Raw genomic sequence first — 27,506 nt, 5'->3', positions numbered from 1 at the left:
CCACAATGTCAACCCCCCCACCAGTTAAAGTTACGGCCCCCCTTTGGGGGCTTGTGTTAAATCCCCAAGAGCAGGGTGATGCATTCCTAGCATTCCTTCGAGATGGCGGCTAACTCGCACCCCTCCGAACCCTTCTCCCAGACGCGGCAGCAGGGATGGACCTAGCCCAGGAGTATCAAACCCTAAAATTTCTCTCCCTCAATGTCAATGGACTGAACTCCCCCGCCAAACGTAAATCGATTCTACAAAAGCTTCAGGACGAAGATGCAGCGGCAGCTCTTCTTCAGGAGACTCACCTACTACCGGTGGACTTCGGGCGTCTCCGCTCCCGATCTTACCCGCTCCAACTCTTTGCCTCAGGTGGCTCTAAGAAGGGAGGCACTGCAATTCTCTTCTGGAAGGGTCTGAACCCCCAGGTCCTGGAAACAAAAACATGCATGGAAGCCCGATTTGTGGCAGTCAAATGCTTATTATTGGGAGACCTATACACTTTTGTCTCAGTATATGCACCCAACTCTGGGCAAGCAGCCTTCTATGTCTCACTGGGCTCCTCCCTCTCTCTCGGCGCTCAGTCTCCTGTGCCTGTTCAGATCTTTAGAAGTAGTGGATTTGTGGCGGGTGCTCCATCCCTCCAAAAAAGACTACTCCTTCTATTCCTACGTTCACCGAACCTTCTCAAGGATTGACCTCTTCCTAACACCCCCGCAGATGCTTGCCTATGCCAATGCTGTATCTATCGGTCTGCGGATTCTGTCTGATTACGCCCCAGTAATCCTTGAGATCCGAGCATATGAACCCAAGCCCGACTCTCCGCGCAGATGGACTCTTTATGATCCAATTCTTAACAAAATGCCGCTAAGGGACAAGATTGCAACAGCGATTAAAAACCTCCTAGAGGAAAACCCAGTCAAAGACACCTCCCCTGCAAACACTTGGGATGCCTTGAAAGCGGTGATCAGGGGAGAACTGATTGCACAGGGAGTGGCATTTCACTGTAGTAGGCGACAGACTCGCCTGATCCTCGAGGAAGAACTCAAAGCAGCGGAGGAGACCCACAAGAATAAAGGCTGGTCCCCTAAGACACAGCGAGCCATCCGCATCGCCAGAAAGAAGCTAGAGGCCCACTATGCTGAAAACACGGCACAGCTTATGGCTAAAGCCAAACAATTCTATTATGTGAAGGACAACAAGGCGAATAAGCTGCTTGTGGCTAAACTTGCTAAAGCAAAGCGCAGCAGCACCATTATCGGACTGCGAGACCCACATGGAGTGATACAATACGCGTAACGGAAAAAGCAACAGCTAGCGGTGGACCACCTGATCCAGGTAATGACGGCGCCACCGCGGGACCTGATTAAACAAAAAGAATACCTACAGTAAGCGGCCCTCCCCCGACTACACGATTCGACTAGGGAGAGCCTGGAGGCTCGGATCACAGGTGAGGAGGTCGAGGAAACCATTAAGTCCCTTAAATCTCGGCCCCCGATGGATTTTCCTATATGTTCTACAACATTTTTAAACCCCAGCTGGTTCCCCCCCTGGTGGCGCCCTTCAACTCTTTTAGGGAAACGGGCACGGTGACCCCTTCAATGCAAGAATCGACCACCATCCTTCTACCCAAACCGGGGAAGGACCTGAGAGACCCGGCTTCCTACAGGCCAAAAGCCCTGCTGAATATTGACGCTAACTTATACTCCAAAATTCTCGCTAACCGCCTGTCACGCATACTACCCAACGTAATTCACCCTGAACAAGCAGGCTTTATTTTGAACAGATCGGCAGGAGATAACATCCGCAGAGCCCTGGACCTGGTGGACCTCGTCTCCCGAGGTTCCAAGGCGTTGCTGTTGATGGCCCTAGACGCTACCAAGGTGTTCGATAGGGTGGACTGGTCCTTCATGAGCCTTACCCTGGAGGCCTTTCGGTTTGGCCCGGCGTTCCAGGCAATGGTCCTGGCCAATTATAAATCACCAAAAACCTTCCTTAGGATCAATGGCTCACTCTCTGCTCCAATCCCCCTGACCAGTGGAACCAGACAGGGCTGCCCGCTATCCCCACTGCTATTCGCACTAATACTGGAACCCTTCGCCCAGAAGATCAGACTGAATAACCATATGAAGGGCCCCCAGGTCGGTCCATCTCAGCACAAAATCGCCCTATACGCAGATGAGGTGTTGCTCGCGATCTCGGAGGCCCGCTCCACACTAAAACATGCCCTGACTGAAAAAACTAGCTATGGGGAGGTCACTGGCTTCTCCATCAACTTCAACAAATCGGTAGCCCTGGGTGTGGGCCTCTCCCCGGAGGAACGGGAGGCACTGGCCCTGATGTGTCCAATTGCAGTGAGTGAGAGGGGGAGGAGTCCAGGGCCTCCACAGTGAGTGAGAGGGGAGGAGTCTACGGGCTCCACAGTGAGTGAGAGGGGGAGGAGTCTCTGCTAAAGGGGCATGTTCAGCACACCCAGTGACACGCACATGGGCCTCCACAGTGAGTGAGAGGGGGAGGAGTCCCACCCAGTGACAATGTAAGCATTTAAATAACAGATTCTGTGACCCTGGATGGCACTCTTGGCACTACTCCCCCCATACGCCCTTGGCCTGTTACAATCCTCAGCAGCTTAATATGACTCCTAGCAGTAAGGGTCCTTATCTCATTAGAGCTTGTCCTCGGTCGATTCTGCACTAACGCTTCCCCCTATGTTCTGGTGAATTTCTTAATCACTAGTGTTTTCATACCAAAAGACTTCTAATAGCACCCTAAATAGCACCCACGCAGGTTACTTAAATAGTGGTTAAAGAAATGGCTGGTGGATGGTTTGTGGTCCTTACTTTTGGACACAGTTGAAAAACACACATAGAAAGGTGTAATATTCTGGTATTAATTATTAGAAGACTACAAACTAAGCAGGTCATTCAGCGCTGAGCCGCTTTTTTAATACCGCTGGAAAAAGTTACCAGCTCTGCCGCTGGTATTTCTGAAAATCCCCACTACTCAAAGTTTACCGCCAGTAGAGGTGGTATTTCTGGAAAACCTGCAGTGCTATTGCAGAAATAAGACTTCTGATGGCGTTAATGTAAAAAGGTATTTTTAACATTTCTTTTCAGCATCAATCTGAAGGGGAAAAGATTATGTACAGTAGTGGCTCAAATCAATACGGTTGATGTATTTGTATGCACAAAAGGGTATATCAAGGCCCTATGTGGGTAAGGTGAGAAGAGGCAATCAGAAATGCCCACATTTTTGCCCACTCAACATAGTCCTTTGTAAAAACCTTTTTCACTCTATTGAAGGGGAGCAACTGTGCTTCGGTTCTGTACACTAAAATGAAAGATTTAAGACATTTCTAGCCAGTAGAGGTAAAAATAGGTGGATTTTCTGCAAAACGTCTGCCTAAAATATCACCACTGGTTTTCCCATGAAATACCACCAATGATATTTGATCAAACCCTGAATTGGGTGGACAGTAAAATCAACAGCATTTGCCAAATTCTAATGATTTCACTGTTACCACCAAACTCTAAATGACGACCTAAGTCTGTAATCGTTTTTCATTGTCTTGTCTAGAACACTCTTCTCTCATGTGATCACCAAAAGACACATATTCAAATGAACATCAGATTCAGATCTATAAACTGAAATTCACATGAACACAGACACATCCTTACACCCCTACTTTAGACTGTCACAAACATACATAAACACAAATCCACTCCACCTTATTTAAAAATGCACATGAATATAATGGCCGCTCTTTCTCCCGCTCCATCACCAGGTCCAAGGTGCACTCCCCTTGCACTTCTCTCTGCTTCCAGGGGGGTCATTACGACCCAGGCATTAACCATGGCGCTACTAGCGCCATGGTTAACGCCGGTATTTTACTGATTGCGCCCTAGTGGATGGCGGAATTACCGCCCCATTCCAAGGTTGGCGGGGCGGTAATTACCCATTCACCATTGGCCCTTCCCCATTCTCATTTATACCCCCATAGGGCTCAATGGGAATGGGGAAGGTGGTAATTACGGTACCGCAAATTGCGGTACCGTAATTACCTCGAAAGTCCCTTTATGGGTTCCTTCCTTAACGGCTGGTAAAACCAGCCGTTAAGGTGGGGACCCGCAAAGGGACCTCGTAATTAGGCGGTAAGGGGTTAACGGCGCCGCCACCTTTTACAGCGCCATTAACCCCTGACCGCCTTGGTCGTAATGAGTTGAAATATGCATCTGAATTGCCTAGAAAGTGCAACTTGAGAGAACAAAAAAGCCACGTCCCCTAGCCATCATCCGCTCTTCATTATTGAAATGGAGACTCGATAGCCACAATTACCAGTAAGACCCCAAATAAACATGGGGTCTTGTCGTGTCTGGCAGAGGCTGACTGGCCATTCAAGGTGTTCTAATGTCTAACTGTAAACCAGGGCAATGCAGGGAGGTGAGGGCTTGGAATGGGCTTGGTGTGATGAACAATTAAAGTGTTTTGCAATGTTCAGAGTGCTCGGATATATTTATGTTTTTCTCCCCAGTACACTGAATGAAAACTGTTATTCAATCTTTGTACAGCATCAAACACACCATCACACCAGCCTGTCAGGATGCCATTGCCTAATTTGCACAATTGTTCTTTCAGCAAACCATTCCTTCTCCCAGTTAAACCTGAGGCTTCTGGATGATACGGTACATGGCAGAGCCACTCAATGTTCTTTTGCTGACAATATTCCTGAATCAATTTGCCTTCAAAGTGTGAGCCATTGTCACCCTGTAGCTTACCTCTTCGTAAAGTGCCCTGGACAATTTGAGGAATGGGTCTTTGCTGCTGATGCTGACAAACAGGACATTGCAAAATCACTGTTTTCACAACCTCTAAACGGATCATAATCTCCAGAGTGTGTGTCCTCCTGCAAGTAGCCTTCCCTCCGAGATGTGTCCACATGTCTCGTGTGTCCACTTTTCCAAACCCTCCAAATCGCCTTGCTGAGCCTCTGAGTCCACAGAGGAAATCTTGGTGTGTTTGTCTGCAGCAGAATTGAAACATTGTTCTAATGAGTCAAAAGTGCAATGCGCATCCACATGGTAAACTGTGACTTCACTTTGTGATAGCATTTCACAGATATCGTGCCACAGTTCCTTTCCCCACAACTCTTTGGAGTGATTTTGCCACCCATTCTTCTGCCATGTCGGCAGCCATGGAGCTGGCCCATTGGACACTGACCATGAATCTGTGTACACGTGGCAATGAACAGGTATTTCTTGTTTCAAAGCTTGATATACTGCATGCAGTTCTGCAAACTGGCTGCGCTTTCCTTTTCCTGACGTGGTAAGGATCTTTTTTGTCTTGGGATTATATGACACAGCTTTCCAATAATGCTCATTTCCTACATAACAGGCGAGCCAACAGTGAACCAGGCATGTTCTGTCTGTTCTACTGTCAATTACCCATAAAATACTCCCCTATTTTACTGGAGACTCATGCACCTCTGTCACTTCCTGTGGTATGTAGTCCACGGCTGGTACACTAGTCACCTTCTCATGTAATTTGGCAACTCCACCCTTCCCTGATTTTGCTCTGTCTTGGATGTACCATTTCCACTTGATGATAATGGCTTGTTGTGCATGCCCTATTCTGTGTGTCTTAGGAGAGCTTAACACCCATTGCATAGTTGGGATTTCAGGCCTGATCAATACATCATGACCCACTGTCATTTGCTCAGTATTAACAAGAGCCCAATAACATGCTAGCAATTGCTTCTCAAGTGGAGTTCAGGTATCACCAGTCTCAGGTAATTTGTGACTCCAGAATCCTAAGGGAACTCGTTTTCGTGCTTGCTTTTGCCATAGGCTTCAGTTACCATAATCTTCTTGTACTAACACAAAGAGGATCCATCCTATTACCACCCCACTTCTCTGGCAAGGTTTGGCTCACACCTCTAGAGACCTGGTGTGTAGTACACAATACTGGGCCTGATTACGAGTTTTGTGGTGTTTCCTCTGTAAATACCTCAAGTGCTAATACAGTTACCACAAGTGGTAAGCATAAAGTAACTTTATGGGTCTGCATGAATCTGTGCAATGGCGATCTGAAAATGAGTCCTGATTTTGGGGTTCCATAGGAATGCATGGGTAATTTTGATGACCACATGTGGTAAGTATCACATGCAGTAATGCATTAATCTGCTGGTAGTTACCAATGCACAAAAGCAGACAGAAAGGATGAGTTTCAAGTTCATAACTTGTAGCTTGACAGATTGGGAACAAAATCTGGTATTCATGTACAATGGATGTATAAGCACTTCCACCAAACTTGTAATCAGGCCCAATTTATCTTTTTGCAGTTACAGGAGTGTATAGGTGAGGCCGGGGGTCTCTAGCAGTCAACCCAATTATCAGCAGAGTACCTTTGGGCCCCTAAAAGACTACCCGCCACAAGAACAGAAGACTCAGCCATGGGGCAAAGTTACTGGGCCTCATTACGACCCTGGCGGAAATCGTGGCGCCAAATGCACCATGGAGCACGGCGGAAAGCTGCCGATAGCGCCATGGGGGTTGGCGGATTTACCGCCCCATTCCGACCTTGGCGGGGCGGTAAATCCCCATTCCCCATTTTACCCTTCCCCATTCCCATTTTTGCCCCATAGGGTATAATGGGAGTGGGGAAGGCGTTAATTACGCCACCGTAAAATACGGTGGCGTAATTAACAACAAGGTCCCGTAGCGCCATGGATTTCTCCGCCCGGAAAAACCAGGCGGAAAACGGCTCCATGGCGCTACGGGAACTCGTAGTAGGGCGGACGGGTCCGCCGCGAATACCGCTGGCGTAAACCCACTCCGCCAGGGTCGTAATGAGGCCCACTGTCTTTTATGCGCCAAACAAAAATGACTTGGAGGACACCAGAAAAAGAAGTTTCCTCCAGAGCTCCCAGCTTCTAAACATGTGTCACCCGGTTTTATCCCGGTTTGACATCACAAATCCAAGTTCCATCCTAGAAGCCTATCAGACATTTGCATTGGTCAGTTTGAGTAAGCTACATGTATAAAGCGTATTGAGGCCACACAAGTGGGGAAAGAGTGCTATACAAATAACCAAATACAATACAATACAATACATTACAATATGGGTTAGTTTTACTACTGGATAGCCATATCTAGTGGCTCCTCCTGAGACCACCTCTAATAGTGTCAATCTACAATGTTGCACGGTCACAGAGAGACCACTGGTCCTTGCCATACATTATATCCCCATGTGAAAGGTGACTTTGGATTGGGCAGAATGTGTATCCCAGCTCTGGGATCCTGGACGTCTACCAGACTGAGTGCTCCTTGTCAAGGCGATGGGAATCAACATGGAAGTGTGAAGTGTTCTCTAATGTTGCCATCTCTGATCACCTAAGCCTGGGAGAGTGTGTTCAGTTAGCAGCTCGTGGGCAGGGCTTGGGAACGAGGTACATCTGTCATTCCTCTGGCTTCATGTTGAGAGTCATGTGGGGGGCATGAGGGTCAGATTTGGCCCCCCCATCAACAATCCCCCAATGAGTCGACCACACTACCTACATGACCTTCTCTATCTGCAATTCCGGGAGCCAAACCTTTGTTATCTCTCCAAGATGTCCGTAGTACTTTGCATGATCATCCAGGCTCCATGTCACATAACTGTAGTCTCCATCAGGGGTGCACCAAACCCACTTCCCCAAACAGTCACAGGTGTTGCATGGGAACTCCAACATTGCTCCTGTCGGGAACAGAGGAAACAGCGTCATTTGTAATTTTAGTGCATTTCATGTGTTTGTTTCCTCATCTTCTTCAGTCCCCACATCTATCAGTATTTTCATCTCCAAAGTCTTCCTAGTTGTTTTTCTACATTGCATGATTATTATCGTGATGACACAAAGTGCTAGCAAGACTAATATTAAGTCTGCTGACAATACCTTCTGTCTGTTGGCCATCAATGTTGGCATCCACGAGAATATATATGATAGCCAGCTTTCATCTTTCCCTACAGTGTTCGTTTCTGCCTCCATCTTAGTGTGTAGTTCAGAAAGTCTGGCAATGGCTTCTGTCAGAGTACCATTATCTTCATCATTTGCAGGAATTAATGTACAGCAAGGAGACCCGACCTTGGCGCAAACACCTCCCTCCATGGCTGTGAGGAGATCTAGAATGTATCTGTTTTGGAGGGCCATCAGCCTAACCGCTCTCAGATCTTCCTTGATGGAATTGAACCTCTTCACGGTTTAGTTTATCATCTGCATCAGCTCCCAACGTTTGATCTGGAGTCATTTTACATTTGTGCTTGCATGGACTGCTGGAACAATAGATGCAAAAAAAATCTCGGTTCTGCTGAACAGCCTGTGTCTGGTGGTATCGCATCCAATGCCTTTTCCAGATCTGATGAGACATAGTTCCCTCTTTCACTCCTGACAACCCTGCAAATCTCTTCTTTCTTTTGTTGTTATCCACTTTAGTGAACCCTTCTATTTGTATCTCTTTCTGGGGCACTTCCAATGCTGGGGTTTTCAGATGTATGAGTAAACATACCCCCCCCCCACTTGTTTGGCAGCTGCACGTATGCCTTCGACCCATAGGCCCAGTAGTCATCCATGAGTACTGCTGTTCCAACCTTCATGCCTGGTATCCTCGAAATCTACTTGCACCCTTCATTCTCCGTAACTTCTACTTCACCATCATTCCAGGAAGCACAATGCAGCTCTCTTGAGCGGTATGATGGGCATGAGTCTGGCCTCGTTTACTAACCATGTGAGCAGCTTGGCGCTTGCTTCCCATTCTTTGAGGCACTGGTCATTTTCTTTCAGTACTACTTCCACTGGAACCGTTAGGAGAGCATATGCTTTGCGCCAAACTACCCCTTCTTTCCATTCGTCTGTTGCGTAAACTTGTCCATACACCAGCATCTGAGGTCTTTCCCAGCATCCTGGCATTCCTCCTATTTCTATGGATCCTGTCTTGGGACACTGTAACTCTACCTGTGTCACTGTATGTACTTCTCCTTTGTGCGGTCCTTCTGTTAATATATTCTATACTCTTATCTATATTCCAGTAATCGTATAACATTTCCTGAGTCTTTATGTAGTTATCTTTACACAGGAACGTTTTCTTGGACATCCGCCTTAGTGTTGCTCATTTGCCTTAGGACCGCCCTCTTGTGGTGCAAAGTGATACATTCATGAGGTATTGTGGTCTTCCTGCTGGAATTTCAGTTGCCACGAATGTTCTGGATGCACTCGTGGCATAGGAGATGAGAGAGCAGACGTAACATCTCACTTTTGTCATTTCTTTCCCCACTTTGGCCATGTGGCTGTGCCACATGTTATTTGATATCTGGGCATTTACCTTGTTAAAATCTACTTCTGCACTGCGTCTGTCTGTCGTTATTGCCTGCCTAGATATGGTCTCCATAGCAGTATAAACGGTTTTACTGGCACGGCTACCGCCGGACTCGTAATGAGGCCCAACGTGTATAATTGATTATTGGCTTGCACCTGGGTGGTTCTCTAATGTAGAAACACAAATCCAAATGGAAAAAAATAAAATAGACCTAAACAACACTTACTGTAGTGATAGGTTATGCGATTTCCCAGGTGTAACGCTTATAACACTCCAATACTACCTGACTCAATGGTATTCATTTAAGAAATGTCAGAGGAATGAAAGTCTGCATCATGAATGCTTGACATGTGACTGACTCTTCCCCATTTCTATTGGCCTTTCCAAGGTTGGTGACTTGCATACATAGACACATTTATGCCTCTGAAAGGTGATTCGGGAGAATTCAGGCTTGAAGAGAAATGTGCGGGAATCTCCCAAACTACTGCAATGCCACTGGGAGCCCACGGATCATTTTGAGAAAGTACATCCATGCCCATTTAAGACAATAACGAACGTTAAACCCATCTCTTATCAGCTCACATTCCCGGCCTTCCTTGGAGCCCTGTGTCAGTGATGGTGAGGGGTGCCTGCCCCCTCAGGCACAGTTTAAGAGAGGTGAAATGTCCTCTTCTATGGCAAAAGTCTCTGGTGATGCTCCAAAGCTTGGCTGGGGATGTGCTACTTTAAGTCCACACCCTCAGTCAGGCCCTCATGCATGTTTGTGGCTTCCTCAGGAAGGACCACAGAAGCCACCATCACCAGCCAGTGGCCAGTGCCCTGTAGAGTTGCTTGTGTGGAGGTGTATGGGTGTGGAGAAAAACAGTCAAGGAGGCACCCATGGGAGCTGGGAGCCAACAGTGGTGGACACTGCACAGAGGTGGGAGTAGCAGCAGATTTTGCAGTATCACAACGGTGTGCCTGCAGGTGGGACGTTTGAGGGGCGGTACACAATTCCAAAGGCAGGCCAGAGATTCAGGCAGGGCATCTAACATGGGAGAGGCGGGTACTGACTAGCAAATGACCTGTTTCCCTTTTATTTTCCCTTGATTGTGATATTGGTTGGACACGCTCAACCTTACACACATATATTCACAAAATCCACTTAATATAATAAAACTAAAAACAGTTAATCATTTACCACAATTGGTTACATTTTTTCAAATTCCAAAAATAATAATCTAGTTAAAACATTATAAGTTCAAAAATTCTATTAGGACTGCCGCTGCAAAAAAAAAAAATCATCTATGCATAACAAAAATTGCTGAACATTCTACCATGAAATGCGTATTGTGGGGCAACTCCCAATGATCAGACCAAGAAAATACAACCCACTAGGGAAAAGACTCGGTACATCCGCTTTTGAGAAAGACAAGAGTTTATTTTTGAATACAGAAAGGAAAAAGGAACAGGGTATTATAAAACCACTGCCGCAGAGCTCTCTGCCATCTTTCATGCAAGATTTAAGTTATAAACACACAAATCGTCACTCATGAGGCAATCGATATGCAGTGTTAATCCCCCACGCTCATTGGCTGCCGCCTTTTAACATGCTAATGATTACATATAGCCCATTCTCCAATTGATCCTGTTGTCTAATCGCTCATCTTCACCACGCATGGCTAGTGTCCTCGTCCATCATGGGATACTGCAAAGCAATTGGTTAAAATCAATTGGCACCACCCTACCATTTATCCTGACCACGTGACATACACCTGGCTATCAATATGAACTTAGTGGGACCGGGGATGTCATTTAGGGGTCGCCACCCTTGCTACCCCTGTGTTCTCCCTCGCTACCCCTAAAAATAAAAAAATAAAAGAACACTTTTCTTTCTTTCTTTTTTTTTTTTTTTACTAATTGAAGCTCCTGGGCTGTGGCCAATGCCATGTGGCTCTTTGAGCTATTTGTATTTCTGGAATTCTATACAATAATTGCTAGACTTCAGCAAGCAAGTCACTGATTTAGTCTGTTTTTAAACACCTCAAATTCACAATGCAGACTAAATCCTCCAAAAAGCATTTAGAGTAGAATAAGCATCCATTTCCAACTATGTATTTTACTTTTCGCAAGTTGCAGTTATAGCATGTTTTTTTCTGCCGATACATATGGTGTTCCATTCCTGTATGAAATGTATATCACGTTACAGTAATATTGTAACCATCATTTTCATAGTGTACTTAGAAACAATGCTATGTGATGCCACTTCCTATTTTGTCAAGGGGTAAACGGTCGTATTCCATCACTTACTGTGATGTCACTTCAGGGTGAGGTAAAATGACATCACTTCCTGTGATGTCATCAGAAGTCAAGGGTCATGTGATGCCGCTTCCGCTACCCCTGGCATTTTGGTGAAATGACGTTCCCTGGTTGGGACTCTTCGAGGTCAGCCTGGTCCTTGCAGACAAAGGCGCCCTTTTCTCATCCCAGTCATGCTGGCGCCCATCATGTCCTCCCCACTGTATGGGCATCATTCTTGGCTCCCCCCAGCACAAAACTTAGATCATATAGTTCTCTTTTTTCCCTTTTATCAGTTCTCCCTCCCCAAGAGTAAACTTAATTTCCCACTAATCAATCCAGTTCACAAAGGATTTAGAGTCTATTTCCCTGGAAATCTGGTAGTTCAAATCGAGTGACCATCATTCTGGGGGGTGCTATTGCCTTACATTTTAGTTCATGTTTAGTATCTCAAGACCTCTGCCTTCACTCCCAGCAATACAACCGCGGTTGACACAATCGAAACCTTGAGAGGAATACATTGCTGCCATATATACTGGTGCACTACCAACCTTATTCGTCTCCTCCTTCAAACTACCCACCACAAAGCCATTAAATGTGGTAGAAGGACACTTGCGAAAACCTGTCTGAAAGGTTTGCAGGCAGCCCGTGGAGGTTGCCCATTGCTCTAATTCCCCCAGCAATAGGGCTGCAAAGATCTTCCTTTCGCAATTAAGAAAGGTGATAGGGCGATAGTTAATAGGACTATTCCTGTCGCCCTTTTTGTAGCTAGGTTCAATTACTGCATCGTTCCATGATGTAGGGGTGGATTTAGTAGCGATAACTGCAAAAAAAAGTTGTACAAAATCTTCGCCCATATTACAGGGTCTCTCCTCAAGATGTTGTTACATAGACCATTGGGTCGTAGTGCAGTCGAATCAGAGGCTTTCCACATTATTTCCTCAATTACTTCTGGTGACAAAGATAGTGACCAGGGAACCTCTGTATGTTTATATTGGATCTTAAGCTCTGATTCACGGTTAAAGTTCCAAACATATTTCTCCCACATTCCTTTGGATATTGGGTTACCTTGCACCTTCTCTTGTGCTATCGTCCATCCATTAATACATACCCAGAAATGTTGTGAGTCGTTGTGCATTATTATTTGAAGCATCCTCTCACTCAATGTTTGCGACTGAATACATTTATAATCCTTCTGCCAATTCCTATATCTTTGCTTCAGGAGTCTAGCACTTTCTTTATAATTGAAAGGGGCCAAATCACTCCTCATTAAGGTCCTGATGTCCTTCCTTAACCCTCTTCGTTTTCTGAATTACCATATCAAATGGATGAGCCCTTTTTATCACCTAGGTTGCTTAGAACAAGAGGAGTTGTACTGGAATCTATCAACGAACGCCTGAAGAAATTCTGGTGTGATTGCTTCCACTTTGGCCTCCAAGGAGGACGTCAGAAAAAAAACATGCACTGATCGATTATATTTGTCAACATTCCTAATACGCCTTGCAATTCGATTGCTACCTGGATTTATCATCAAGTTATTAAATACCTCATTAAAGGTACTTGTAACTTCAGTTTTCATTTTGTCTGAAATAATTTCATGGTCAGGTAAAACAGAGGCAAGATCTGCAATTTCTTCACATTGATTAAACAGAAAGGGTGACAAGACCAAGTAGTCAAGATACAATGTTTGTGACCCATTTTTCCATGTGGGTCTTGGAGGTAGATCCCCTGCAATAGATCTGTTAACCACTCTCAAAACTCACAAATCCAAACAATGGACCCATTGATTACCTTCAATTGACGTTCCACCTATAGGCTTGATCTTTAATTATTAACCCGGCGAGAGCAAAGCAGAATGCCACAAGCATTCTGATTGGCTCTCGCCAGGTCCCTAGCCGGCCGAGAATCCCTCTGTCGGGATTCCACAGCCTTTGTCCCCGGCGGGGAGAGTGGCAGCCCCTCAGCCAATGAGGAGGCTCGAAGTGGGGCCATCCCCGCTCCGAGCCTCCCCGCGGCTGAGAGGCTGCCTTCGCCCCCCGCCGGGGACTTTTTTTTCAATCCCTTCCCTCCCTCCCACCCGCCCCCCCAATTTACCTTCTTGGTCCTACGTCCCCGCCGGGGACGCAGGGACTTTTTATTTTGTTTCCCCGTCCCACTCCCAACCCTACTTACCTTCTTTTTATCCTTTTTCGGGAGCGGACGCGCTGGGAACACTTGTGTTCCCAGCGCGTCCGCTCCCGATGGCTGCCATGGGGCGGCGGCCATTTTCTTTTTTTTCATTTTCTTTTTTCTCCCGAAATGCTGCAGCGTTTCGGGACAAAAAAAAAAGCTTTTAGTGCCCCGGTCACGCAATTTTTGCGGGCCGGGGTAGTAATAGCAATAGAACCCTCGCTCGGGTCCTTACCTATGGGCCCCCGGGGCATTACCTGGGACGGTAATGCCCCCGACGCTCAGGTTCTATTGCTTAAATAGTGAGGTGGATTATCCACATACAAACCAGTCATATAGTCAACATTGAAGTCACGCGACATCAAAATATGCATGCCATCTCATCACCCAAATAAAATTCGCAGATATCTGACAATGTCTCCAGAAATGCAGCCACATTATTACACCACGGGGTCCTATAGAGGTTAACAAGGAGAAGGGGTTTAGGCAAGATTGTAATTTTCAACACTGTTTTAACAACCAGCAGACCATACATAGTGTCAGAGATAATTTCAAAACTTTTCAGGATAGAATCCCTAACTGCTGTTTATAGGCCACCTGCCACACTTGGTAAGGCCATTTGTTGAATCACAATGTAACCATTTATCTGCTTAGTCAACCAGACCTCCTGTAAATGGATAAAATCATAATTGAATACAATGTTTGATCTCTCTTTGGAACCCATGAAACTATTGAAGCCATGCAAGTTCCAGCTCAGCGTGGCTAAGTCCTCAGTCTTCGTAAGCTGAGCTAAAGCCCCGTCCCATGACCGCCCAGTATTCTAAGAGTTGGCTTATGTTTCCAGCAACCATTGCCAATCTGTGGATCATTTTGTTTGGAACGGCCTCAAAAGTTCCACAACCCTCTTTCGCTGTGGACCCATAATAGATGTTAGTGTCATTGGTTCATGTGGCTGCATATGATGTCCCCCTAAACTTAACAATGGGCAATCATCTATCATACCTAAATTAGTCTCATAGGCAGGTGACAAATCCTAAACCATTGCTCTCAGGGAATCGTTTTCTGCCAAAAATAAACCCTCTCAACGTCTCTAGTTTCAAGTAGTCACTGTTGTGGAATTTTATGTATCAGTTTAATTACGCTAGATCTGTTTAATAAAATGTCCTTATCCCCACTCTCCAACCGTTCCAAATAAAATCTCTTAACTGTATCTGTCAAGGGTCGATATTAACTCTTTGTGATCAATGAACAGGCGGACCAAAGCAACCCCCATCATTAAATGTAGGAGCAGATACAACTCTACCCACAGGTTGAACAGACTGACTACTCATCAAAAATAGCGGGTCAGCATAGGTGTCCCACTGTTTACTCAAATCAGCAAGGTTGCATTGCAAAGTCACACCGCAAAGGTCCCCCGAAAAGAAACCCACAGATTGATTAATTCTCATTCTGATAGTTTTGATTAGACCACCCCAGGCAGTTCCCAGGTGCTGGACACTGTGAATAGGAACCTTGATGCACCCAGATTTGGTAGTTTGATGAGGAACTACCATGGTTCCTCCCAGGGCCCCTCTTTCTGGTTGGGGCTTGATCCTTTCATCCGCCATCATGAGAACTTGATTACACCGGTCTGTACATTAACTTGATCTTTATTGTGAATGTAATATTGTAAACCAGTCTCCTTTTTCTGGGGTACTTTTTGTTCACCTTAAACTGAGCTGCCACACACCCCTCAGTAAATGATGGTACAAAAGCAGTGGAAAGGGGAGTCACTAACTATGACACGGCTTGCGTGTTCTGGTCCATCAAAGCAATGCTACTACCTTACTTTCTGTAGTGCTAGACTTAGGCCAGCAAGATCCAATACAATAACTGACTCATTTACATCACCAGGGTTACTCTCCTTGCAGGATTTCCATGCTGCTACCTCCGTTAAATGATGATGTCTAAGAAATTTCCTAGATCTAGCTTTTTGAGACTTTTGATTTTTCTTTCCGCCTTTCTTCCTGTTCATAGTTGGAGAGCTCACTGCAGATGATGGCGCTTTTGATGGCAAATTCGTCTGAACTTGAACCAAAAATAAACTGTTTACTGGTGTTGATGTCTCCTTAATTTTCCTTAGAGCCCCCACTGTACCAAACAGCTATGACACAGAGCTATGTCTCATTCCTAGGTTAACTTTCATGTCACTTAGTTGGAAAGTGTGTGTGACCCATTCTAGTCTGATGTTATCGTACAAGGTGGAGAAAGAGCTCAAGACCATATTCAGGGCTGATATCTTAGGTGCTGCCCATCAGATTTGGTTATCCAGATCTGTTAAAGAGTGGTGCAAGGGTTGTTGAGATGCATGGGGGCAAGGCGCCAGGTCTTCTGCAGGGAAGATATCATTATTATTAAGATGTTCCATTAGAAAACAAGGAGGATTGTCTATTTCAATAGGTTTGTTCAGGTGAACATGCTTACTTGTTTCATCTTCCAAACTTAAGTCCTGATCAACATGTGAACCTATGTCCAGTAAACTTTGATCGCTAATAGAATGAGGGCAGACTTTACTTGCATCTCTTCCTTTCCTCGAGACGGGCAAAGGTCTTAGATCAGTACTGGTCATAGGGCATAACATCAAGCAATAAACATCCATTGTTTTCTGTATGATGTTTGATTTGTGTATTATCGCCTCGACAACAGTTACCACATCCCTCGATGAGACCGCTGCTAAATCAGTTACTGCTGCTCGTAGAGAAGTGGATAACGTTTTTTCTTGCAGTAATTGAGCCGTAGCCACCTTCACAGCATTGCACTCTTGGTACCTGCAACTCGGTAGTGCTATAATATTTTCTGGAGGTGGAGAGGTTTCCGTGGGACCTCTAGACCGCCTCTGCTGCCTGTTATCAAAATTTCATCCCTGCCTCAAAGGAAACGGGGGTTCTACCACCGTTTGCCCGAACTATGACCTACCCCAGACACACCAACCGAGTCAGACTATCAGTGTTCAAAGCCTGTAAAAGAGGCAATTGAGGCATGCAGTCTGTGTTTGCAGAGCTATTATGGGTCAAACAAGCATCAACCTCCTCCATATTCTTCTTGGAGTTGCTTGCGTCCCAACACAAGTGCAGCCCTCCTTTGTGACATCATTGGCTATTAGAAGAGAGTGAATTATGGAGGCAACATCAATAGGATTACCATTTGGATGAAGTGTGGCGGGTGTAGATTCCCCAGGAATCGATGGGCTTAGGTCACTCGCCCCCGGTCCACTTGCGACCAATGATTTGTTTACTCGGCTCAGCACTTCCTCTGCCCATGAGACATTTTCTTACGGTACCATTTGGCTTCTTAGGTAGTAGGTTTTCATATTACAATGAAGACTTCCATATTCACAGTGGCCATCAGTCAATAGTGGTTAGTGATGTATGGGCGCAGTAGATAGTTATAAATGATAGTAAACAAAAGTGGACTTACTCCAGGCAGTTATAACCAATATAAACCACTTAATCGCCATACGCCGTTTCACCACCAGTCACGGCCCGACCCTGACAACGACACACTTATCTAATACTTTGTAAGCATTTTGCATGACAAATGTGTATTAGTAGTCCACCAAAATAGGCCGGCTCACAGGTTTTAAGCAGCTAAACCATTTTCTAAAGAGGCAGCAGTCGCAACGGTTTAGAAAATCCACGCTGCCGGCCAGTATTCAAGTAAACAGTGAGCTATCCCTTAGCTTCTCGCTCTGGGGCTCAAAGAAGTAAGAATATTGTTGACCAGCATTAACACACTTGGAAAACACTATGCAAATACTTTTAATTTGCAGGAGCAAAGGGGGCTTGGGATGCAGTGGCACAGATATAGGTGCTTTTAATGGGTCCCCAGTAACATCTTTGGACTATTCCCTTACCATTTCCCATCACCTCAGTTTAGAAAATGTGGGTCTGGGGTCTACCAGTATGTGCCCTGGGGGCAGAATCCAGCCTGTAGAGCTTTTGCCTGCATGCTAATGTGTGCCAGAATTCCGCCAGTGTCCATTGAACCACTTCCCTTTATTCCTGTAGATGAGGGCACGGCGGCGACGCTGGCAAGTGCCAAATCCGTCTTCAGCAGAAAGGCCCTGGTGAAGATGCAACTTTTGAAAGACGTGGTAGGAAGCGACACTTACAAAATCAACAACAAGTACGATGACACCTACACCCCACTGCCAGCGGAAGAGATCATCCAGGGAGCAGAGTTTCTCATTGGACAGGAGGTGTCCTATGATTTGCTTGGGAATAACTGTGAACACTTTGTGACGTTGCTGCGATATGGAGAAGGTGTTTCTGAGCAGGTAAGAGTGCTTGGCTCTCCATAATCAATGCATTGTGACCAATCCGCTATCAGCATCAGAGGGGATTTGGGGTCCGGGGATACCCTCCAAAGGCAGTTAGAGCAGTTGGGGTCCCAGACAGGGGTGGACTCCAGTTACAGTGCTCCTGGCACACATGGCAGTAGAGAGGGTCGTCCACTAGCCTTCAGTCTTGCCAGTTGAGTGAGAAAGCCCTGAAGCTGACCTGTAAATTTCCATGGGTCAAGGGGTATAAGGTTGTATTGCCTAATAATGCTTAATTCCCTGTAAGGGGATACACCCAGTTGCATTGTGGGATTTTCCCTTTCTCAGCAAGGGAGTCCATTGTCTATAGTTTTAGTGTCCGATGACCAGGATGGAATGATGGTGGTTATGGGCTTGACATTCCCTTACATTCCCTTCCACATTAAGCGAAGGGGCATCTACACTTAAATACCCTGGGTACAAAAAAACAGCACCATTGAGGATCAGAGACACCCATAGATCATAACCCTGACTCCACCAGGGGCAAGGCCGAGAGCCCTACCAGCGCCAATCATAGAGTGGAGGAATAAAGAGCAATGTGATCAGCGCACGCATGTTGGGACATAGGATGTAGAAGTGGGTGAAGAAGTAGGCACACATGCAACTTTTAAGATGGTAAAGGATGGTTTGCAATGTTATGATTTGAATGTGGTGCCCAATGTTAGCCGTCATGCTGTCAAGTGGAGCGGTAGGAAGTGGTATAATAAGGAGGGAGTGGTCAATGCTCATGTAACTAGTTCGGGGACTAATGATTTGTGGTGGTTGGAGGATGGGTATTGATTACCAAGGTACCAAAGAAGCTACTGGTGGGCATGAAAGAGTTAATGGGCCAAGACCAGTGCATAGTGCAGATATTTCAAGGGGAGAACTGGAAAGCAGCGCCGCTGGGGGTACGGATGTTAGGGTGCTGAACATGGCATTCAGGAAGGAGCAGCTATTGACGTATGTGTGGCTGGGGGTCGCACAAGGAGATGCACCAAGAATCATCTGTGGGGCTCCTACTAACTTCAAGGCTTATCTGCCTTATGGCTAATTGCTGTAGTCAGACCTATATTGTGCCTTTTAGTGGTCCTTTTTCTCATTGTATAAGGGGGGAAATATGTCAGATTTTTAGTGTATGTTCCATGGTGAGTGGCACAAGACCATTGTCCACTACTATATAGCGGGTTGCCTTCAAAACTCACAAAAATAAATCACAAAATTAGCGTAAAAAGGAGTGCATGCCACGCAAGATGTAGCATGGGTTTTCCGGGGCCCCAGACGCAGCTGCGACAGCAATAGTCAAAAAGAATGCGGAACAGAACTGCATGAAAAGACGCTGTCAAAGAATCGCCCATAAATGAAAAGCTTTTATTATCATCTACACTAATTTCCATCAAAACATAGTAGCTGATTAGATCCATCATTTGAATAAAAGTCATTGGACCGGCTAAAGCAATTGCCTACATCAGGACAGACGGTAGCCTGCAGTGATTGGGTCCCGAAAATCTTACCACAACACCCTAGACCCCCTCTGTGATGTCATAGTCCAACCCACAATTCCCACATCATGAAGCCAAAACATTGAAACATTCGGGATGGTCAGCAGATCTTTATTCAACTGCCGCCGACCATCCCATCCTGCTTCTCATGAGAACATTGCCGATCATGACACTGGCAGAGCCTTGAACTAGGGATATGCTGTTGAATTAATGTTGCTTCTTGAGAACATTTTGAATTGTTTCCCAGGCAAGAGTTGTGCTAAAGGGCAATATGAAACCGCCATGGGTACTTTGAAACTGTCAGTAGACCAGTTTCATAACTAATATGCAGAATTTTAAAATGCATTAAGGTTCATTGCCCTTTCCCCAGCACCCATGAGCTTGGCTCCATGTCCTCGAAAGTATCATAAGTTGTTTGTTCGCTTCTTCTCAAAGAGTCCTGGGAACGTGTACTTGTGCAATGTGCTTTCTGCCTCTGCGGCTGCTAAGGAATATTAAAACGTGTGAGTTCATTTTTACTAAAGCGGCATGCTCTGTGGGCTTTTCTGCAATATATTGGTTTTACTGTCATCTTTAGCATACTTGCCTGTAACCCACCCAGATCGTTTGTACATTATCTAATTGCAATTATAATTATTAGAGCATTCTAAAGTTTCATTCGTGGGACTTAATAATCGCCACTGAGGCCCCTGTGAGGAAGGCATGGTATCAAGATAAGACAGACACAAGTTATCACAGTTCAAGGGTGTTTATTAAACTGTAAAAAATGGGTGAGATAAACGCCTAATCTATACCTAAATCTAAGATGGGAGCAAGCTACGACCATCAAATAATAATAATAATATAGTCCAAGTGGTGTCTAGTCAAACAAAAAGGGCCTATACTAAAAGCTATTGGCAATCATTATCGCTATGCTACAAAAGAGTGTGAGATAATGTTCACAAGAAAAGAAAGAAGTGTTTTCAAAATGATGTCAGGATGGTATAGCTGGAGTCACTCTTCTCCAGCACGACTATGCAGTTCCTTTCCAGAATAGCATGGCCTTCTGTGGCCAAGTCTCTTTCACAAAGTATCTTGCCTCTTTGTTTTTGCTGTGTCACCCCGAGTGGGACGGGTATGCCCAGATGCATGTCCTGTGCCTACTGGGCCTAGAGACCCAAGCTACTGCTCACTGATGAAGCCCAACAAGGCCGAAACATGTCTGAGGATGCTTGTGGTCTTGTGCAGAAGGGATGTGACCTAGCAGTTCGGCTGGACTGCCCCTTTTGGGGTGGGAACGAGCCTGATTTGCATATGGTCTTTCCCCTTCTGTAATGGATTGGCAGGGGAACAACAATGGTCTGGAGGGTTGCCCAGAGCAATGCCAGAGGTTAAGATTCATTTAAACCTTCCAGCCATCACCTCTTTGTTTTTGCTTTGTCACCCCAGTGGGGCGGATTTTAACTATTTTAACAAATTCCAAACAGAGAATGCTTTTTTACCGAATCCAAGGCCACTGTTTTTCTATAATTCTAAGCCCACCCCAACCACATCCCCTCCCGTATTGCCCCCTTACCTCACCCCCACATACCTGTTTACCAAATTCCGGTATTGTTTTTGTTGTTCATGTTTTTGGTAATAAAACATTCTCTATGATGTATTTGGTAAAATCACTGGAAACCATTATGTGCCCAAAATCGACATTCATAAGGAGAAAACTCTTCTCTTCCTATATCCAAATATTTGTGTGTGTGTTATTCCGAAACGTGGCTTCTCAGGTGGTTGGCCCCAAATATCATACTTCAACTACCCAACAAAATGCTCAATACCTTGTCCGTTGCTACTTAATTTTATCTTATGTTACTCAGAGACACATGGTGCTCCGAAAGATATAAAAAGGGAGCCACATGCACTGTTTGAACAGGACTGTCTCCAGCCTTTGCCTGCTGTGCCTGCCTCCCCGGCCTGCCCCTGTTGCTTCTGCGAGCACAGCCTGCTTTGTCCAGAAATCTGCCTTTCTTCCAGCCATTTACAAAAGCTTGCTTCTCCCACACCGGGTGGGAGGGTTTCTCCAGCAGCCAAGCATTTCGCGCTCAGGCACAAATAACACATAAATTAGACAAATTGCAGAGCTGAAGCACATATGGTACACAAAAAGAGCACACATACATAATTTAAACATCATTAGAAATGCATCACATTAACCAATAACCCCCCCCTTCGCCCCCGACTTGCATACAAACTCCATAATCTAACCAAACTACACAACCACATTACAGACTCTCTGCATACCTGGGTGCACCCCAAACCCAACAAAAAAAACACAATAAAACAATAAAACATCACTGAGGGCGCATACCACAAGCTGCCCCCACTCTAACCTCTGCCCTTAAAGGCCAATACAAACCTCCAATTGCACTTTGAGCCCAACCCAATGGTACAACAATCTTTCCATTTTCAACAACCTCCAACTCTTAAGCTAGCCCAACCTCCACTCCCCACTTTACATGAGAGCCTGATTCGCCACCACACCCAGCATGTAACCCGCCGCCATAAGACTACCGTAAGCAGGGCCGGTGTTAGACCAGATGGCACCCCAAGCCAGAAGCCTCGCTGGTGCCCCCCCCCACCGCCTCCAAATAAATGACAACAAATAATGTATGTTACACATGTTGGTAATAATAGGGTGAGAAGCATCTAAGGAGCTTGACGCATATGTTGTTATATTTCTCGTCGTTTAGAAACCATGAGCTGAAGAAAACTCTGATTAGAAGATCGGGTCTCGTCGTTTGGAGATTGTGTCCTCTGGCGTTGCCAAGCAACGTCATGGGCACGTTTCCTGACGTGATGATGACGTGTCAAGGTGTAACAGGAAGTGCGTCTTTGGTTACCCTACTTATTCTCACACCAAAGGCTGTAATCAGCTATTGTATCACTTACGAGCAATATGCATACGTTACCCTGCGTATCACACATCTATAACTAATGTTTATAACGGCGTATGCAGGCGAGGCAGCAGCATAATGTTACGCCGACCTCGCCTTACCTCCCACAGGTTCCTGATTCCTGTATGTGAGCACACTCTGTCCAACACACTTTCTGCCATCATGGGAGGGCAGGGCATTAAACGTGAAGGCTGGTGGTGGCTATCTCTGAGTGTCTTAGGGTAAATACGTGATTCCATAGACATGCCATACTACTCTCGAGCTGTACAGCCCTAGAGTAAGGTTATAGTCTGACGTTCATTTCCATGAAGCATACCATCATCTCATAATCACCAGATCTCGATTTGTCAATACGCATTATCAATACATATGCATAGTTGTAGAGAAGTCGCGAGAGCCCCGCTCTCGCGAGATCTCGCGCAACCGGAAGTCCCGCCCCCGCGCGCTCCGCGCGCATTACGAGCCGGGCCGAGGACGCGGAGGGAAGCGTCTTGCCGGCTCCTCTGAGAACGGGGCCTGCAGCTCCGTTGGGGACGTGAGCTGCACACAGCAAACCCCAGCCACTTCAGGCCCGTTGGCCTTAATCCTTAGAGACCCTCAGTTTGTATGTATTTGGAACTGGCTGGCGATTCATAAATAAAGCCCTTCCAGAGCACCAGCAAGTCTCCTGTTTTCCATTACTGCATTTTACTACATAAATTGGCGACGAGGATCACCACAACCCACGAAGAAGCATGCAAGGAGCAACGCCACCGCCACCCTTCCTCCAAACTCCAGGTAGGCCTGCCATTCCGTGGCCACAATGGCAGCCCCTATTCATGACCTACGTGGAAGCACTGGGTGGAGCAGGGTTCTCGGCGGCAAGGCGCAGGGCCATGTTACTCAATGCCCTGGGGGTAGAGGGACAAAGAATTTTCGAAAGTCTGACCCCGATCCCGGTTGATGGCGACAACGACGACGTGTTCAAGGAGGCGGTGAGGAGAATCGTTAAGAGGTTTGCCAGCAAAGAAAACACAGTGCTGCACAGAATACGGTTCTACGGTCGGAAGCAGGAAATGTCGGAACCAGTGGATGATTACGTCACTAAGCTGAGGGAACTGGCGGCATTATGTAACTTTGGCAACAATGCGGAAAACCTCATTTGTGACATGTTGACCGTTCACACGAACAGCAGGAAAGTCCAAGATAAATTTATCATAGAAAAGGAACTGCAGCTGGAGAAAGCAATCGAAATTGCCAGAGCAGTCGAAGAAACGGCGGGAAGACGGAAGGAGCTCACAGGAGCCCAGAGCTCCGCTGAAATACAGGCAGTGGGCTTCCATTCAAAAAAAGAAAGGCCGTCATCGGACATGAGGGATGCGAAAGGAAACAGGAAAGAACCCCTCAAGTGCCACAGGTGCACCAGTACGAAGCACTTAGCGTTTGACAGAGAGTGCCCATCCAGAGATAAGGAGTGCTCCGTATGTAAACGCATTGGCCACTTCTCAATCGTGTGTCGATGGAGAAACAGGAAAGTCACCAGTCTCAACGCAGAGCGCATCATGGAGAGAGAATCATCCTCAGAAGATGAAGGTAGGCCCACAGTTATAATGGTGAACAGCACAAGAGCCAGGAGAGAGAAGCCCCATTGCACGATTAAAATAGACGGCAATGAAACTAGGGTCATGGCAGACTCAGGTTCGGATCTAACCATCATTCCCCTGAAGACTTACAAAGAAATGGTGGGAAAAGAAAAAGTACAAGTGCTGACTACGCGACACAAGCCCACAGTTTTCGGGGGAGCGTCGGTTGAACTCTTGGGGTACATAAATGGCAAAGTCGAATTCAAAGGGAGAGTGGCAACCACTAGAGTCTACTTCAGCCATGAAGGTCCAGCAGTGTTAGGTTGGGACGACCAAGACAAACTGAAAATTAGACTGGATCCCAGCACAGAGGATCAGGTACTGTCAGTCAGTGCAAAGGACGGACCTGTGCTCAAAAACGATTATCCTACACTATTCTCAGAGGAGCCGGGGCACATTAAGGGTTTTCTCCACAAAATTGTACTCAAAAGAAATGCTGTCCCAGTCAAGCATCGGGTGAGGCCGGTACCTGCCACAGCCAGAGATACCCTCAGAGGACAGTTAGACAAGATGAAGAGGGAGGGGGTCATAGAAGAAATCGAAGCATCCGAGTGGTTGAGCCCGGTGGTTCTCATAAAGAAGCCCCAATCCCAGGAATTGAGGGTCTGCATAGACCTGCGCAGCTTAAACTTGGAAGTCATCACGGACAATTACCCTCTTCCAAGCATCAACGAACTCATTCTACTAATGAAAGAGGCCAAGATATTTTCAAAACTCGACATGAGAAATGCATACCACCAAATACAGCTCCATGAAGAGTCAAAACCCCTCACGGCATTCATCACTCCGTTTGGGACATACCAATTCACCAAAATGCCGTTTGGGTTGTCATCAGCAGCATCGGCTTTCCAAAGGATGATGGATGTCCTGCTACGCAATGTTAAAAACGTAGTGTATTTCCAGGACGACATCCTGGTGTATGCAGGGGATGAGCAGACCCACGACTCCACGTTGAGAAAAGTCCTCAACAAGCTACAAGAAGCAGGCATCCGCTTACGCCACGAAAAATGCATGTTCAAGGTGAAAGAGGTCGAATACTTAGGGTACCTGATCTCGGAAAAAGGCATCAGTCCAAAAAGGAACCTCATGCAGGCCATCAGTAGAGCTCCAGAACCCACCTGCAAAGAAGAAGTGAGGTCATTTCTTGGACTCGCTGAGTACTATGCCAAATTCATACCAAAGTTCTCAGAAACCACAGCACCCCTCCGCGACTTACTCAAAAAAGGGTCGGAGTTTACGTGGCAAGAACCGCAGAAGATTGCGATGGGAAGCATAAAACAGCACATCATGGATGCCCCATGTCTGCAACCATTTAATCCAACGTGGGAGACCGTAATCACCACAGACGCCAGTGCGTATGGACTGGGAGCAGTATTAACTCAAAAGAAAGGTGACACGGAACATGTGGTAGCCTTTGCGTCGAAGGCGTTATCGGAAGCGGAACAGAATTACTCCACCATTGAAAAGGAAATGCTGGCGTGTGCATGGGCAGTGGAACACTTCAGAACATACGTGTGGGGCACAAAGTTCAAGCTGCTGACGGACCATAAACCGCTCATCCACATGCTCAGCCCTGGAGGGACCAAAACATCCACACCCAGATTAGCACGCATTGCAGCCAAACTGCAAGAGTACACTTTTGAAGTCCAGCACATTTCAGGTTGGAAAAATACGCAGGCCGACTGCATGTCGCGGCTGCCGGAAGATAAAGATAAAGCAACCACATTCCTACATGGGGAATGCATCGTGGCATCCGTCATGGACTTAAGAGCACCCGACTACCTGGAACTCAGTGAAAGGCACTGGGAGGAAGAGGATGTGAAAGACCCCACCATGACCAGGATTCGAGAATGCATCAAGGAAGGTTGGCCCAGTGAAAAAGTGCTGCCCGAAGGCATGAGGCCATATTGGAAAGTGTCGGATGAGCTGTCCGAAATCGAAGGGATCGTCATGAAAAATGATCAAATCATTCCCCCAATAGGTATGAGGAAAACCATTCTCTGCCGGGCTCACGCGGGACACCTCGGAAACACGATGACTCGCCGCAGAGTGAGAGAGGCCTACTGGTGGCCGTCCATGGACCAAGAAATTCGCACCATGATAGAACGGTGTCATGAATGCTTAAACAGCGACAAAAGACTTAAGGTCCGCCAGGCACCCCTGATACCCACAGAAATACCCGAAGCAGCATGGTCCAAAATAGGCATCGACTTCATAGGACCCTTGGAGGCTATGTCGCCGGAACACAGGTATGGCATAGTGCTGGTGGACTACTTATCGAAATGGGTGGAGGCAGAGTTTGTCCCTAATATAACCACCAAGACGGTCATAGAAGTACTCACAGAAATTTTCCAAAGGGAAGGCCTCCCCAAGGAGGTGGTTACGGACAATGGGGTGCAATTGGTCTCTAAAGACATGGAAGATTTTCTAAAAAGAAATCATATCATTCAAAAGAAAGCTGCCCTGTATCACCCTCAGGCCAATGGGCTTGTAGAAAGGGCAAACAGATTCATAAAGGGTGCCATCCAATTGGCAACAGCTTCAGGAATGGACCCGCTCAAAACCACCAAAGAGGCCATAGCGGCCCACAGACTCACTCCAAATGGCATCACGCAGGTTTCCCCGTTCAAAATGTTGAGAGGGAGGAGTGCGGCGTCCACGCTGATTCCACCATGGCTATCGAAAGTACGAGAAGATGAGGCTGTGGACATGTCAGAAGTAGTGTGGCGAATCCAAAACAGTAAGGCACGTATGAAGTCATGGAGTGATGAGAGAAGGAGGGCCAAACAAGTGCCAGACATAAGAAAGGGAGACCTGGTCAAGATCAGACTACCGAAGAAAGATCAAATCACAGGGTCCCGATACAGTCGACCCTGCCAAGTAATTCACAAAGGAACAAACTACATTCGCACAGAAGACCGGTGAGATACAATGACTATGTTGTACAGTGACTCTATCATCAGTCGGGAAAAGGGAGGTGTGTAGAGAAGTCGCGAGAGCCCCGCTCTCGCGAGATCTCGCGCAACCGGAAGTCCCGCCCCCGCGCGCTCCGCGCGCATTACGAGCCGGGCCGAGGACGCGGAGGGAAGCGTCTTGCCGGCTCCTCTGAGAACGGGGCCTGCAGCTCCGTTGGGGACGTGAGCTGCACACAGCAAACCCCAGCCACTTCAGGCCCGTTGGCCTTAATCCTTAGAGACCCTCAGTTTGTATGTATTTGGAACTGGCTGGCGATTCATAAATAAAGCCCTTCCAGAGCACCAGCAAGTCTCCTGTTTTCCATTACTGCATTTTACTACAATAGTCATCAAGGGTGGAGGCTGTTGTTAGCCTTCTCTGAAGTTATT

At 46.4% G+C, this 27,506-nt stretch overlaps 1 protein-coding gene across 2 annotated transcripts in view; it reads left to right on the top strand.

The window, feature by feature from the left end:
* Positions 1-27,506, top strand: part of PLAAT1 (phospholipase A and acyltransferase 1) — a 148,840-nt gene that overhangs the window by 72,045 nt on the left and 49,289 nt on the right. For both annotated transcript variants that reach the window (XM_069617428.1, XM_069617429.1), the window contains one exon: positions 17,825-18,093. In XM_069617428.1, coding sequence (XP_069473529.1) covers positions 17,825-18,093 — 269 coding nt within the window. The remainder of the gene's footprint in view (positions 1-17,824; positions 18,094-27,506) is intronic.

Source organism: Ambystoma mexicanum, chromosome 10, assembly GCF_040938575.1.
Source record: "Ambystoma mexicanum isolate Mex_15411 chromosome 10, UKY_AmexF1_1, whole genome shotgun sequence".
In the NCBI taxonomy this organism is placed as follows: domain Eukaryota; kingdom Metazoa; phylum Chordata; class Amphibia; order Caudata; family Ambystomatidae; genus Ambystoma; species Ambystoma mexicanum.
The sequence above is the reverse complement of the archived record's forward strand: the minus strand, read 5'-3'. Positions and strand labels throughout refer to the sequence as shown.